General features: G+C 48.2%; 1 protein-coding gene and 1 long non-coding RNA gene across 9 annotated transcripts in view; one reads left to right on the plus strand and one right to left on the minus strand.

Moving 5' to 3' along the window:
• Positions 1–15,691, minus strand: part of LOC146395264 (uncharacterized) — a 624,884-nt gene that overhangs the window by 364,321 nt on the left and 244,872 nt on the right. The gene's annotated exons all lie outside the window — the stretch shown is intronic.
• Positions 1–15,691, plus strand: part of ZNF341 (zinc finger protein 341) — a 62,527-nt gene that overhangs the window by 1,671 nt on the left and 45,165 nt on the right. For 6 of the 8 annotated variants that reach the window (XR_014832194.1, XR_014832191.1, XR_014832192.1 and 3 more), the window contains exons 1-3: positions 4,766–4,817; positions 12,309–12,419; positions 13,622–13,818. Coding sequence is in view for 3 of the 8 variants with exons in the window: in XM_021077490.2 (XP_020933149.1) it covers positions 4,787–4,817; positions 12,309–12,419; positions 13,622–13,818 (339 nt within the window). In the remaining 5 variants the exon portion in view is untranslated. Of the gene's footprint in view, positions 1–4,765; positions 4,818–10,774; positions 11,089–12,308; positions 12,420–13,621; positions 13,819–15,691 lie in introns of those variants that run through there. The other 2 variants (XM_085003585.1, XM_085003586.1) reach the window with 2 other exon arrangements.

The raw sequence follows: 15,691 nt of genomic DNA on the forward strand, positions 1-15,691 counted from the left end.
AAAGTTCTTCCTAAGTGCTGTCTTTTGCTAAGCCCTTTCTCTTGATAAGTTTCTACCCTAGGGAACTTGGTAAAGAGTTGCCACAGAGAAACACTTATTGACTGGTGACCTTTTTAAGGGTACATAACTCTAAATTCCTCAGGGCAGGGCCTATGTCTTCACCTTTCCCCAGTGAAATTGAGTTTACATAATGAACACCTATAGCATACTGACTGTATGTCAGGAGTTATTTTCTAGGTGCTTTATTAACCATTTCATGCTCAAAGCAATCCTAGGAAGTGGGTACTATAATTATACCTATTTAACTGATGGAAACTAAGACAAAAACAGAATAACTTGTTAACTTGTCTTACTTAATAAGTGATGGATCCGGGATTGGAATCCAGCCCCCTAGCTCCAGTCTTTGATCTAAACCCACTGTATTAGATTGCCAGGGCAAACTGTTTAATTTTTGTTAATTTTTGCAACAAAATACCAGGAAAATGGTGGCTTAATAAAACAGATTTATTTTCTCACAATCCTGAAGGCTAGAAGTTCAAGATCAAAGTGTCTGTAGGTTTGGTTTCTTTTGAGGGCTCTCTCCTTAGCTTGCAGATAGCTGCCTTCTCACTGTGTCCTCATGTTCACCCCTCAGTAGTCTATGTAGATCCAAATCTCCTGTTTTTTTTTTTTTTTTTTTTTTTTTTTTTTTTTTGACCATGCTGGTGGCATGCAGGAGTTCCTGGGCCAGGGGTTGAACCAGCACCACAGCAGTGATTACACTGGATCCTTAATCCACTGAGCCATGAGGGAACTCCTAAAATCTCCTCTTCTTTTAAGGACACCCGTGATATTGGATTAGGGCCCACCTTTAAGACCTCAATTACCTCTCTAAAGGCCTTATTTCCAAAAGCAGTTTGAGATGTAGGGATCAGGATATCAACACATGAATTATCCCATAACACCTCATGCTGTGTTGCCTCCTACCTGTACCAATGAACCTAACAAGATGTCAGGGTCCAGCATTGCTTTTTTTTTTTTTTTTTTTTTTTTTTTTTTTTTTTTTGTCCTTAGTTTCTTCCCCTTAAGCCTGGGAGTTTGGTTTAAGCTGCTTATGATTTCTCCCCTCCCCATGGAGAAGGTAACTTTTCTGGGGTGGCTGATGCACTCACTGTGGAAAGGGACACTGGATGTTTCCCCAGACTTTCCCTCCTCCCTACTTGGCTCCATCCCTGGAATTACTACATTACTTGCTCTAGGAGTCTCTAAGCTGTGATTGGATTTGTTTCAGTGCCAACCTTCTGACTCTAAAGGAATGTGACATAGGGCTGATAGATTTGGGTGGACGAAGGGATGGAGGTGAGTGGCAAGCTGGAAGCAGAGGGCAGCTTGACTGGGGAGCCAGCTGGAGGTAGCTTTCTGAAAGCTCATTCAGTTGTCTCATCAATCGAGTAGTCCATCAATAAGCATTTTCCAGGTTGCCTCTGTGCCAAACTCTGATGTTTGTCTCCATCCAACCAGAATGGATGAAGCACTTCTCCTACTCAGAGGACTCCCTATTGAAGCAGTAGAGAAAAGGGGTCTTTCAGTGGTCAAAGAGTATCAGATGATAGGGATAGGGGAGAATTTTAATAAGAGAGAACAGCATGTGTGAAGGTCTGAAGAGCAGATAAAAATCAACATGTGTATACGCACCTGGATGTACTGAAATACAGCTCTTCCTTGACTTGTGATGGGGTTCTGTCTGGCTAAACCAATGAAGGTTGAAAATATCATTAGGTCAAAGATACATTTAATACACCTAACCTAATGGACAGCACAGCTAAGCGTACCCTACCTTAAATGTGCTCAGAATACTTATATCCTCTACAGTTGGCCAGAATCACCTAACACAATGACTATTTCATAATAAAGTGTTGGATGTCTCATGCAATCTTTTGAATACCGTGCTGAAAGTGAAACGCACAATGGTTGACTGGCTACAGGAGGATTGCGAGTGCATTTTTTCGTCGTTCACCCTTGTGATTGCAGTTGACTGGCAGCTGTGCTCGCTGCCAGCATCACCACAAGTTAATAGCCTGGGAAAATATCAAAACTCGAAGTGTTTCTACTGAATTCATATCACATTCACACCATTGTAAATTTGAAAAATCACAAGTTGTGAAGTTGCCATTGTGGCTCAGTGCATTAAGAGCCTAACTAGTATCCATGAGGATGCAAATTCGATCCCTGGCCTCATTCCTCAGGTTAAGGATCCAGCATTGGCCCAAGATGCAGTGTAGGTCATAGATGAGGCTTGGATCTGGTGTTGCTGTGGCTGTGGCATAGGCTGGCAGCTGCAGCTCCAATTTGACCCCTAGCCTGAGAATCTCCATATGCTGTGGTTGTGGCCTAAAAAGAAAAGAAAACAAATCATAAATTGGACTGTTGCAGGTCAGGGACCATCTGTACATGGAAAGCTTCCAAGGTCTGTACTGATGGAATCTCTTCATCCATTACCCTCAGAATAAAACCCGCAGCCTCACAACACCCCTGTCCATCACTCCAACCCCATCCTCCTGTACCCATACACCTCTTATTATCCTCAGTTGCCCTTTGCCCTTTTACAATCCTAGGCTTCCTTTCCTTTTGGCTTGAGGACCATTGCACTTGCCCAAGAGGATAATGCTAATAAGCTCTGCCCTTTTTGTTCCCTTTTCTCCACTTGACACCATCTCATTTCTCAGGTCCATCTCCTCAGAGAGGCCACCTGCCTAAAGTAGCTTTCCCTCCTCCCAGAAAAAAAATATTTAAAGTCACAGAACATGTCTCTCTCTCTTTTTTTTTTTTTCTTGTTTACAGCCCATCTCCCCTGCTGGACTATGACTCTATGAAAGTAAAGACTTTTGTCTTTTCAGTCATGGCTGCATCCCCAGCATCTAGAACAGTGCCTAGCCTACAATAGATCCTCAATAACATATTTTTAAGTTAGTTAAATGAATGTGAATGTATTAATACATTGCTTGAATAATTTAAAATACAAAGAACAGTTATAATGGGAGTTCCCTGGTGGTCCATTGGTTAGGATATGGCACTTTCACTCCTGAGGCATGGGCTCAATCCCTGGTCTGGGAACTGAGATCTCACACATACTGTGGCAAAAAAAAAGGAAGAACAGTTATGTTGAGAAACTCGCAGAGGATAGATGATGAAAATCTGGGGCCACTGGATCAATGGGAATGTTAAAATGTTGGTGTCCAGTATCCCTTCCCAGAGAGTCAATGGGAAGCAGGGTTTGGGGCTTGAGGTGGATTCTGGGTCTCAAGGGTTTCCAGAAAAGGAGGCAGGGCACAGAGTCTGGGAGATGGGTGGGTTCTCTGTGGGGGCATTTGCATATAGCTAGCTGCGCAAGGGGGACTAGGAAGGGGAGGGGTGCTGTTTGGGGTGGGGAGTGGTGTTCAGAACAGGACGTGGAGTTCACAGTAGAAATGGGCCTTTAGTCAGAGGATCTTCGAGGCAATTTATCAGGAACAGGAGCTTGCAGTGTTCTACAATGACAGTGGAGTTTTAACTTTTTTTTTTTTAATTTTAGGAGTTATCTATTTAGAAACTGAAGATGTGGTTTTTTGATTATTGCTTTGAATGAGGCTAAAACATGTATTTAAGAAAAAAGAATGAGATGTTTAGAGTCAAATCCATGGTAGTCCAGTTGTAGGAGGATATGGCCATGCCCATGGGAGAGATTGTCATTGCTGGCACAGCTACCCCCATGCACACCTCAACACTTCTTTGTGGCCCAAGTGTACATACTTTGAAACTACATCACAACTTGTCCTGACCTAATTTTCAAAACGTAATGTCTATTTGCTTCCCCCCACTCCTAACTCCATGGAAAAGGACCACTGTACTCCTGGAGTTACTATAGGACTTAGTAGGTCCTCAATGAGGAGCTGATGAAGCATAAAAAAAGATGATGGGGGATCCAAATGAGGGGCAGGAGGATTTTTGGGAGACCTGGATGGGCTTTCTCTGAGGCTGGCCAGAGTGGTGCTGAGGTGGGCATTGGGAGTTTATGTAACAGAAATAGGGTTTCCAAGAAGCAGGGGAGAAAGTCCGTGTATAGAGGGAATGAAGGTTCCCAAAAGGCGGAAATGGAGGTTTCTGTAACGGAAATCTCTTGAAGTGACAGGGGATTAAGACCAGGCAGAGATGGGGGTCATGTGAGGAGAAGTTGGTGGCTTCCAATAGTTAGAGATGGTCACTGAGGGAGGAGGGAATGAGAAGCCTATGATAAGGGATGGGAATCCGTGTTACACAGCTGGAGCAGGAGTCCTGTATTAAAGTGGAGATGGGGGCGTTGGTGAGATGCGTAAGATGGGAATGGGGTTGGTTTGCACAGGCGAGGGTTCTGTGTGCGGTGCAAATATTCGGTCCGTGTCGCAGAGTTGGGGAGGGTCTCACGCAGCAGGACGGAGGTCTGTATCACAGAGTTGAGGGTCACGTCCGGTGTTGTGGGGCTGGAGGTCCAGAAAACTGGGAGGTCCCTGTGTACAGCAGGGATGGGGTCGATGTGCAGAGTCGGGGGTTCAAGTGAGGCAGGGATGGGGTCAATGGGCGCCGGTGGCTGGGTCATTTAGGCGGGACTGGGGTAGCCCCAGGATGGTGGGGGTCCTGTGAGGCCATTACTGGCTTTCCCAATTGGGGTGCCCGAGTTTCAGCGGCGGCTCCCGGGCGCCCCCTGGCGGCCCCGTTCTCGCCGCCGCCGCCTCGGCTCCCACAATGCTCGCGCAGCCGGGCTTCGGGCTCTGGTGGCAGCGGCAGCTCCAAGATGGCGCAGACGATCTTCGAGGCCCTGGAGGGTGAGCCGCGGCGAGGCCGGGGGAGGCGGCTGTTCCGAATTGCGCCCCCTCCCGCCGCGCCCTCGCAGCGCCGGGCCCAGGGCGCGTGGCGGCCGCGGGGCGGAGGGCGCCAGGGCCGGAAGAGCAGCGGGGCGGGAGGGGCACGAATGGGAACAGCCGCGGGAGCCGAGGGCCGGCGGGGGTAGGGGCCAGCGGGGCCGGAACAGCAGCCGAGTTGAGGCGCAGCGGTGATGGGGGGGGCGCCTCAGGATCGGAACAGCCGCGGGAGCTGAAGCCCGACGGGGAGGGGCAACGGGACAGTAACAGCGGGGGAGAGAAGGCCCTGGGGTGGGGGGGAAGCACTGGGACCGGAACAGCCGGAGAAGGCTGGCGCAGCGCGGGGGGGAAGGCGGTCTCGGGCCGGAACAGCGGCAGCCTCCCGGGCCTCGGGCTGTTGCCGGGGTGGGGGTAGAGAAGGCTTCCTGGAGGGAGCAGCTGCGGGGAGGAAGAAGCCCCGCCGGGTCTGGAACCGGGGGAGGCTGCGCTGCTGAAGGGAGGCCTGGGAATGGCTGCCCCCAGAGGGACGGTGGTACAGAAGCGGTGCGGGGTTGGAGGGGCCGGGCCAGGTGTCCTGGCCGTGAAGAACTTGTATTGAGCGCCAACTGTGTGGTTTGGGCTCAGACATAGTGTCCAATTCAGAAGGAAAGGATCAGCGCCACCTTTGTGCAAGGTTGGCCTCGGTGCTCACCGACAGAAACCAGCAAACTCTGGGTACCTACTTTGTGGACCATTTCGGCGTGCAGAGTTTTATAAACTCAGAGCAAGAAAGGATGGATGCCAACATTGTGGTTGCTCTGGGAATTGTGAGCTTTGGAGACAGGAAGACACTGAGAGTGTCCTTGTGTGCCTTCTGGGAGTTGGAGAGGAAGCCTCTTCGGATCCAGGGCCATGGCCAGCTTGATGCTGGGGGGCCACAGACTCAAGAATGTTTTTGGAGGCATGAGATATGTATACACAGAGGTAGTGCAGGTACCGAAAATAGGCTAGACTGGTGGTATGTGGCTGAGGCTTTGAGTCCTGCACTGGCCAGGTCTCAGTCTTGTCTCTACTTGGAGGATCAGAGTTCTCAGCATGAAATGTGTATTCCTGCCCCCATCTGGAAAGCTTGAGCTTCAGGGAGGTGAGGCACAGAGAGAAATTATAGAATTAGAGTTTACCAAATTATAGGAGTTTCCGCTGTGGAGCAATGGGATTAGCAGTGTTTTGGGAGCACTGGGACACAGGTTCGATCCCTGGCCGGGCATAGCACAGTGGCTTAAGGATCCAGCTGTGGCTTGGATAAGATCCCTGGCCTGGGAGCTCCATGTGCAAGGGGTGGAGGGAGGGGGACAAAAAAGGAAAAAAAAAAAAGTTACCAAGTTAATAAAAAGATAAACAGTAAAAGAAGATGATCTCAGCTGGGGTTCAGTGCTGAGATGGGTGATGGATATGGAGGGCCAGGGTCATTAGTGGCTCCCTCTGGGAGGCCAATAGGATGGGGTGTGGCCTACTTTCTCTTTAGGTTCCTGGACTTCCTCAGTGTTTGAATTCTCACCGCAAGGAAATGTTCATGGGAGTTCCTATTGTGACTCAGCGGGTTAAGAACCTGACTAGTATCCATGAGGATGTGGGTTTGATCCCTGGCCTCACTCCATGGGTTAAGGATCTGGCGTGGCCATGAGCTGGGGCGTAGATCACAGACACAGCTTGGATCCTGCATTGCTGTGGCTGTGGCGTAGGCTGGCAGCTGCAGTTCTGATTCGAATCCCTAGCCTGGGACCTTCCATATGCTGAGGGTGCTGCCATAAAAAGCCAAAAAACACCCCCAAACCATATTTATTGAGTGATGAAGAAGTTAAAGGAAAAAAAGATCAGTTCCTGGGACTAGGAAAAGGGCAGCAGAGCTGTGGGGATCCAGAGGTGACCCAGGCGGTGGCAACTGTGTTTACAAAGCCCTGGGGGGAGAGAGGTCTAGGAGTCACAGAAGTTCATGTGGACAGCTAGAGATGAGGCTTCTGAACTTCATCTTGGAATCAATGTGGAACTTCCAAAAGGATTTTCAGCAGGGAAGCAACACCAGCTAATGTATGTTTTATAAAGTTCACCCTGGCTGCTCTGAGAACAGATGGGAGGGGCCAGAGTGTCTTGGTGGGGAGGTGAGACTGCTTCCTTTGTCCTGCTGAGAACTGATGGTGGCCTGGGCCCTGGGGACAGCTGTGAGGATGGAGAGAAAGTGAATCAGAGATATCTGGGAGGCAGAATAGGCGAGGCTTGCTAAAGGACTAGAAATCGGGGTGGGAAGGGGAGATCAGTTAGGGGAAAAGTCAAGGGGCGCCCTAGGGGCTTTGGCTGGGTGGACAGTGGTGCCTTGTTCTTATTGATGAGGACTACTAGGAGAGGAACAAACTTAGGGATGGGGAATGACACATTTAGGCTGAATTTTTGGTAGGCAGCATTTTTTTCAGACAATTTTTTTAGAGCAGTTTTAGGTTTACAAAGTTGTGGAAGGTACAGAGACTTCCTAATATATTCATAACCTCCTCGTTAATCAACACAACTCATCAGAGTAGTACATTTATTACCAAGGTTGAACCTGCATTGACACATCGTAATCACCCAAAGTCCATAATTTAAGTGTCACTCTTGGTGTTGTATATTCTTTGCTTTTTGTTTGTTTGTTTGCTTTTCAGGGCTGCACCTGTGGAATATGGAAGTTCTCAGGCTAGGGGTCGAATCAGAGCGGTAGCTACCGGCCTACACCACAGCCACGGCAACACCAGATCTGAGCCTTGTCTGTGGACCTACACCATAGCTCACGGCAATGCTAGGTCCTTAACCTTAACCCACTGATTGAGGCCAGGAATCGAATCCACATCCTCATGGACACTAGTTGGGTTTGTAACCTGCTGAGCCACAAGGGGAACTCCCTGATGTTAAACGTTCTATTGGACAATTGTATAAGGACATACATCCATTATTATAATATGATCATATAGAGTATCTTCACTGCCCTAGAAATCCTCTGTGCTCTGCCTTTTCATCCCTCTCCCCACCCCCAGCAACCGCAGGTCTTTTTCTATTATGTCTGTAGTTTTGACTGGCAGTATTTTTTAAATTAAACTTTTTATTTTGAAATACTTTTTCTCTGTAGATTTACATGCAGTTGCAAGAAATAATATAGAGAGATTCCATTTACCCTTTACCAAGTTTCTCCCAATGTAACATCTTGTAAAACTATCCTATAATATTGCAACCAGTCTGCATATGTTTTTTTTTTTTTTTTTTTCTGCCATTTCTTGGGCCGCTCCGTGGCATATGGAGGTTCCTAGGCTAGGGGTCTAATCGGAGCTGTAGCTGCCAGCCTATGCCAGAGCCACAGCAACTCGGGATCCGAGCCGAGTCTGCAACCTACACCACAGCTCACGGCAACGCCGGATTCTTAACCCACTGAGCAAGGGCAGGGACCGAACCCGCAACCTCATGGCTCCCGGTCGGATTCGTTAACCACTGTGCCACGACAGGAACTCCCCAGTCTGCATATGTAACAGTTCTATCACTATAAGATGTTGCCCTTTTATAGCCTCAACCACCTCCTTCCCCTGCTCCCTATTCCTGATGTCTGGCAACCGCACTAGTCTGTTCTCTGTTTCAAAAATATTATTTTAAGAATGTTATATAGGAGTCCCCATTTTGGCTCAACGGGTTAAGGAGCTGACGTTGTCTCTGTGAGGATACGGGTTTGATCCCTGGCCTCACTCAGTGGGTTAAGGATCCAGTGTTGCTGCAGCTGCAGCTCCAATTTGACCCCTGCCCTGGGAACTTCCATAGGCTGCATATAAAAAGGGGAAAAAAAGAATGTCATGTAAGGAAGTTCCCATTGTGGCTCAGCAGTAACAAGCCTGACTAATATCCCTGAGGATGCATGTTTGATCCCTGGCCTTGCTCAGTGAATTAGGATCCGGCATTGCCATGAGCTGTGGTGAACTTCACAGATGCAGCTCGGATCTGGTGTTGCTGTGGCTGTGGTGTAGGCCTGCAGCTGCAACTCCAATTTGACCTGTAGCCAGGGAACTTTCGTATGCCACAGAGGCAGCCCTAAAAAAAGCAAAAAAAAAAAAATTAAAAAAATAAAAAAGAATGTCATGTAATTGAAATCATATAGTATATAACTTTTGAGATTAACTTTTTTCAGTGACTGTAATTCCCTGGAGATTTATCCAATGATTGCTTACATCAACAGCTTGCTCCTTTTTATTTGGATGAACCCAGTTTGTTCAAATCTTCACCCACTGAAGGATATCTGAGTTGTTTCTAGTTTTTCACTATTACGAATAAAACTGTTCTGAATGTTCATGTACAGATTTGCACCTAAATGCAACACAAAATTTTGCGTAATGTGATAGAAGGTTTACTGAAGCTTGTTCAGGGGAGCATGAACTCCCAGGTTTGAAACTCCACATATTATGGAGAATTAGATAGGGGTGACCGAAGATTCCCAGGAAGGGTATAAGAGAGAGGAGAGAGGGCCAGACAGAAGGAACCCTTCAAAATACAAACATTTAGGGAATGGGTGAGAGAGAGAAGGGAGTAAAGGAGGCTGAGAAGCAAGGAGCAGAAAGGTGGGAGAGGACCCAGGAAGAATGGTGCCGTGGAGCCTGAGAAAGGAGTGTTTCAAGAAAGAATGATGCTGGGGTTCCCGTTGTGGCTCGGCAGGTTAAGAACCCAACTAGTGGAGTTCCTGTCATGACTCAGAGGAAACGAATCCAACTAGTATCCATGAGGATGCAAGTTCCATCCCTGGCCTTACTCAGTGGGTCAGTGATCCTGTGTTGCCATGAGCTGTGATGTAGGTTGCAAATGTGGCTTGGCTCTCTCATTGCTGTGGTTGTGGTGTAGGCTGGCAGCTGTAGCTCCGATTATATATGCTGTAGGTTCGGCCCTAAAAAGCCAAAAAAAAAAAAAAAACAACTCCAAAAAAACCCAGAAAAAACAAACCCAACTAGTATCCATGAGAATGCAGTTCCAGTCTGTGGCCTGCTCAGTGGGTTAAGGATCTTGCGTTGCTGTGAGCTTCGGCGTAGGTCACAGATGTGGCTCATATTCCGAGTTGCCCTGGCTGCGGTGTAGGCCTGCAGCTGCAGCTCTGGTTCAGCCCTAGCCTGGGAACTTCCATATACTACAGGTACGGCTCTAAAAAGAAAAAAATAAAAATTAAAAAGAGAAAGAATGATGCTTAGAATAGATAAGCAATGAGGTCCTACTGTATAGGGCTAGACCATGATGGAAGATAATATAGAATGTGTGTATGAGTTACTAGGCTGTATACAGACATCGGCATAACATTGTAAAGCAACTATAATTTTTTAGAAAAAGAATAATGAGGAGTTCTCATCATGGCGCAGTGGAAACGAAGCCGACTGGGAACCATGAGGTTGCAGGTTTGATCCCTGGCCTCACTCAGTGGGTTAAGGATCCGGTGTTGCCATGAGCTGTGGTGTAGGTCTCAGACATGGCTCGGATCTGGTGTTGTTGTGGCTCTGGCGTAGGGTGGCAGCAACAGCTCCGATTAGACCCCTAGCCTGGGAACCTCCATGTGCCTTGGGTGTGGCCCTAAAAAAACCACCTCCCCAAAAAAGAATAACGATATACATGAAAAAAAAGAAAGAACAATGCTGCTGGGTGGTTTGGTGATTCTGGTGGAATGTTGGGGCTTAAGGTTCCCTGAAGTGGGTGGAGGAATATTGCGAGGTGGGCAGAGGAGATGGAGGGTGTGGACAACTCTCATTGGATGCTTGATGTTGAAGGGAGGACAGATGAGAACGTGGATTTGAGGGAGGCTGTTCTACAGAGACCTGAGCACCTGTAGCCGCCGATGGAAAGGAGAAGTTGTGGGCACAGTGTGAGAGGAGCTAGCTGGTTAGTGGAGAGTGGCTTCTGAAGGAGCAGGAGAAGTGGGGGAGAAGGGCTGGTCTCAGGAGGCACACAGCCTGTGTTGTGGCAGGGGAAAGTATGGATTCAGTTTGGCCGCAGGAGCTCGTGGTTTTAACTGCATTTCAGCTAGACGCTGGGGCAGGTGTTCGGGTAAGAGCTGAGAGGTTGGCTGTGGGAACGGAGAGAAGGGGTTATTTGGGAGGGAGGCAGTGTGCCTCGGTGGCCACAGATGTGAAGAGGCCTGTCTTCCAGCTGGTGACATGCAGGACAGTGTGCTACTAAGAACCTGCACCGTGACAACTGATAGGAAGACATGGATGCGGTCAGTTCCTCAGCAGCCTCTCCGACCATACATTCGGATCACGCTATTTATTGAGAAACTGAAAAAATAAGCACACACAGGGAAACAAGGGCAGCCTAAACACAAAGAGATTTGTGGATTTTTGGGGTGTGGATGGGGAAGACTCAGTAACATGATTTCCAGAGGGGCTGTTTCGGATTAGATTCATCCGTAAGTAGGAGAGAAGCTGGGAATTTCCATTGTGGCTCAGCCGTAGTGAACCTAACTAGCATCCATGAGGACGTGGGTTCAATCCCTGGCCTCGCTCAGTGGGTTAAGGGTCCAGTGAGCTGTGGTGTAGGTCGCAGACATGGCTTGGATCTGGCATTGCTGTGGCTGTGGTGTAGGCTGGCAGCTGTAGCTCCGGGAACCCCTAGTCTGGGAATTTTCATATGCCTCCAGTGCATACCTAAAAAAAAAAAAAAAAAAAAAAAAAAAAAGTAGACGAGAAGCCCAACCTCATAGTGGCTTAAACAGGCTAGATGTTTATTTCCCTCATGTGAGAGTCCAGAGAAAGGCAGTCCAGAGCCGTGACAGTGGCCGTGTGCTCCAAAGTCCCCAGAAGGCCAGGATCTTCTCTGTTTTTCGCCCTGCAGTGCCCGGGGGCTGGCTCTTGTCCTCATGATCTGGGGTGGTGGCTAGAGTTCCCACTATCATCTTGTTCTAGGAAGCTGGATGGAGGATAGCACAAAGAAGGGGGTCACATACCAGGCAGCTTTTATTTTTATTTATTTATTTCTTTTTTGGCCTCCTTGTGGCATGTGGAATTCCTGGGCCAGGGATCCGATCTGAGCCACCGTTGCAGCAATGCCGTATCCTTATCCCACTGTGTCAGGCTGGGGATTGGACCTGCGTCCCAGAGCTCCAGAGATGCTGCCAATCCCGTTGTGCCACAGCAGGACCTCCCCAGGCGGCTTTTAGGAAAACTTCCCAGAAGTTGCCATAGAACACCTTTACTGACATCCCATTGAACAGAACTTAGATATTCTCCCGTTTCAAGAGTGGCTGGGAAGTGTAATCCTTGTTCTTGGCCCATGTTTCCAGCCAAAAATCTTGGTTTCTGTTGTAATAGGAGAGAATTATATCAGGGCACAGCCAGCCATTTTTGCCACAGGGGCCTCGTAGTGGGTCTGGCTTGTAAGACTAAAGACAGAGAAAGATGCTGAGCTCACTTTCCAAAAAGGCTGCCTTTCTTTCCTCAGGAATGGACAATCAGACTGTCCTGGCCGTCCAGTCATTGTTGGATGGCCAAGGAGCAGTTCCTGATCCAACAGGCCAGAGTGTCAACGCACCGCCTGCTATCCAGCCACTGGGTGAGTATCTGCTCAGGGTCACCAGTAGGAAGGATAAGTGGCTTCCCATGAAAAACAAGTGGGGATAATGAGGGGGGTGTGGGAGGGAACTGCCTACTGTGTCCCCAGGACGTCCTTTAGTGTCTGAGCCCTCTTCCCTCCCTCCCAGCCTGGATCTTCAGGTCTTTAGTAGACAGCCGTATTTCCCCTCCAACATTGGTGTGACTGTCTGAGGAGGAAAAGTAAATGTTGAATGACAGTTAGACACTTATGCCGCAACATGTCAACTGCTTGGCATGGTGCATGGCCTATGGCAGGCCTTCAATAATGGTGGTGTAACTCTAGCTAATCATTCATTTAATTTGTCATGCATTCTACAGACATCCGCTGAAGGCCTCCTATGTACCCAGAAAATACTGTAGTTATGATGATAAATAAGACATATTCTGTTCCCTTGGGGACTCACAGTCTGGTGGTAATGGGAGAAGTGTGATAGAAGAGGCTTGCCCAGAGGAAGGAACCGTGGACACTGCTTTAGGAGGGCTCCCTGGGGGAGGTGAATCCAAGCTGAGCCTTGCAAAATGGGTTGTTCTGAGAGAGGCAGCTTGGCAGGGAGAACAGGGGTTGCAAAAGCACAGAGGAATGCAATCACGCGGCCCATTTGGTGACTGGTGAATAAATTCGGGCAGGATAAAGATTCTGAATGTCTCAACTTTGAAGCATTTCCACTTTACTGTTTCCTGATTTGTAATATTTTCATACCTGGGTGAACCAGGTTGGATATCCCCGCAGGTGCCAGCATGGTATTGAAAGCTCCTAGGAAGCCCAAAGTTGACACCTGACACTGGCACGTTGACTCACAGAATGCCCTTAGTGTGCCATTCTCATGGTCCAGCCACAGGCCTCTCTTTTATCTTTTATTTATTTTTTTTTAGGGCCACACCCTGTGACGTATGGAGGTTCCCAGGCTCGGGGTTGAATTGGAGCTGTAGCTGCTGGCCTACACCACAGCCATAGTAATGCCAGATCCTTAACCCACTGAGTGAGGCCAGGGTTCAAACCTGCGTCCTCAAGGATGCTAGTCAGATTCATTTCCACGGAGCCACGACGGGAACTCCCGCAGGCCTCTCTTTTCTCCCTGTGATGCCCCCTCCTTTATTCTTGCGGGGTTTTGTTGTTGTTGTTATTTCATCCCTCTGCTCCTCTGCCGGTGTGACCCCTAGATGACGAGGATGTCTTTCTCTGCGGGAAGTGTAAGAAGCAGTTCAACTCACTGCCAGCGTTTATGACCCACAAGCGGGAACAGTGCCAGGGAAGTGCCCCACCCTTGGCCACAGTCTCACTGGCCACCAATAGCATCTACACACCATCAGCAGCACCCACAGCAGTCCAGCAGGCTCCGCCTCCTGCCAATCGCCAGGTATTCATTGATTCATTCATCTAGTCAAGTTTTTTTTGAGTGCCTACTGTGCGTCAGGCACTGTGTGGGCTCTGGGGGTACAGCAGTGGATATGCAGACCACGTCACTGCCCTCATGGTGGTGAGTGAGCTAGATAGCACCCAAACAAAGTGTAAGATGTGCTTTTTTCAAGATAAGTGCAGAGACAGGAGATGCCAAGACAGGGAGGGGAGGTTTTGCCCTTTTGTGTACAGTGCTCTGGGAAGAGCTTTGGGAAGAGGTGACATTTAGGCAGAGACCTAGGGAGGTGAGGGAATGAGTCATGCAGCTTCTTTGGGGAGGAGTATTCCAGGGGACAGGGTCAGCAAGTGCAAAGGCCCTGAGGCAGGAATGTGCTGAGTTTATTCCAGGAATAGCAAGGCAGGGAGAGTGGCTGGAGCTGAATGAGTGAGGAGGAGGGTGAGAGGTAACAAGATCAGGAGGCACTGTGGGGATCTTGGCAAAATCACACTTTCATTCTGTGTGAGATGGGAACCATTGGAGGGTTTTGAGCAGAAGAGGAATGTGGTCTAATTTATACTCTAACTAGGTCAACTCTAGCTGCTGTAGAGAATAGATTTTCATGGGAATCAAGAGAGAAATTCAGGAGACCTACTGGGGGCTCCTGTACCCATCCAGGCAATGGGTGATGGTGACTTGACCTGACCAAGATAGTGGCAATGGGAGTAGAGAGAAGGGATGAGATTTTTGAAATATTTCGAAAGTGGAGCTGACAGAGCTTGCAGATGGATTGGATGTAGGGTGTGAGGTTACTAGGAGTCAAGGGTGACCAGAATTGGAGTTGCCAGCAACTGAAGTGGGGAAAACAGCTAGGGGAAGGCTTGGGGAGGATGTCAGGAGTTCAACTGCTCATGTTGAACTTGAGATGCTCATTGGACTTTTAAGTGGAAGCAATAAAGATGCAGAGAGAGGAATTCCCATTGTGGTTCAGTGGTAACGAACCCGACTAATATCCATGAGGACATGGGTTCGATCCCGGGCCCCGCTCAGTGGGTTAAGGATCTGGTGTTGCTGGGAGCTGTGGTGTAGGTTGAAAATGTGGCTCAGATCCCGAGTTGCTGTGGCTGTGGTGTAGGCCAGCAGCTGCAGCTCCAATTCAACCTCTAGCCTGGGAACTTCCATATGCCACAGGTGTGACCTTAAAAAGACAACAACCACAAAAAAAGATGAGGTCAGATATATAAGTCTGGAAGTCAGGAGAGGGACCCTGGGGTGTCTGGAGGCTGGGGGTGTCTGGAGAATCTTCCAGAGCCCTCAGTCAGGAACATAATTCCTGGGGTGGAGGCTCAGAGGAATTAAAGGGGGCTGGGCATGTCCCAGGGCACCAGGTCACGGGGTCAGATTTCCCTCTGGCTTCCTCATGTCTCCTTATTCCTTTAAAATGTTTTCTTCACCCATTGTGTAAACATAATCTCTGCCATAAAAATAAAAGCATTCACCCTCAGATGCATTGAAGCTTCTCAAGTTGCCACAGATATCGTCTAACACAAAATATAGTCATTTAAAAAAATTTTATTTATTGAAGTATAGTTGATTTACAATGTTCTGTTAATTTCTGCTGTACAACAAAGTGACTCAGTTTTAAATATATACATGCATATAAATATATATATATTCTTTTTCATATTCTTTTCCATTGTGGTTTATCACAGGATACTGAATATAGTTCCTTGTGCTATATAATAGGACCTTGTTTATCCATCCTATGTATATACTAGTTTGCATCTGATAATCCCAAACTCTCAATCCTTCCCTCCCGCACACCCCTCGGCAAGCACAAGTCTATTCTCCATGTCCGTGAGTCTGTTTCTATTTTGTAGATACAGAACATAGT

Source organism: Sus scrofa, chromosome 17, assembly GCF_054392235.1.
Source record: "Sus scrofa isolate SSC_HxYL_T2T_F1_AM1 chromosome 17, Sscrofa_HxYL_maternal_Yorkshire_Landrace_v2.0, whole genome shotgun sequence".
NCBI classification, from domain to species: domain Eukaryota; kingdom Metazoa; phylum Chordata; class Mammalia; order Artiodactyla; family Suidae; genus Sus; species Sus scrofa.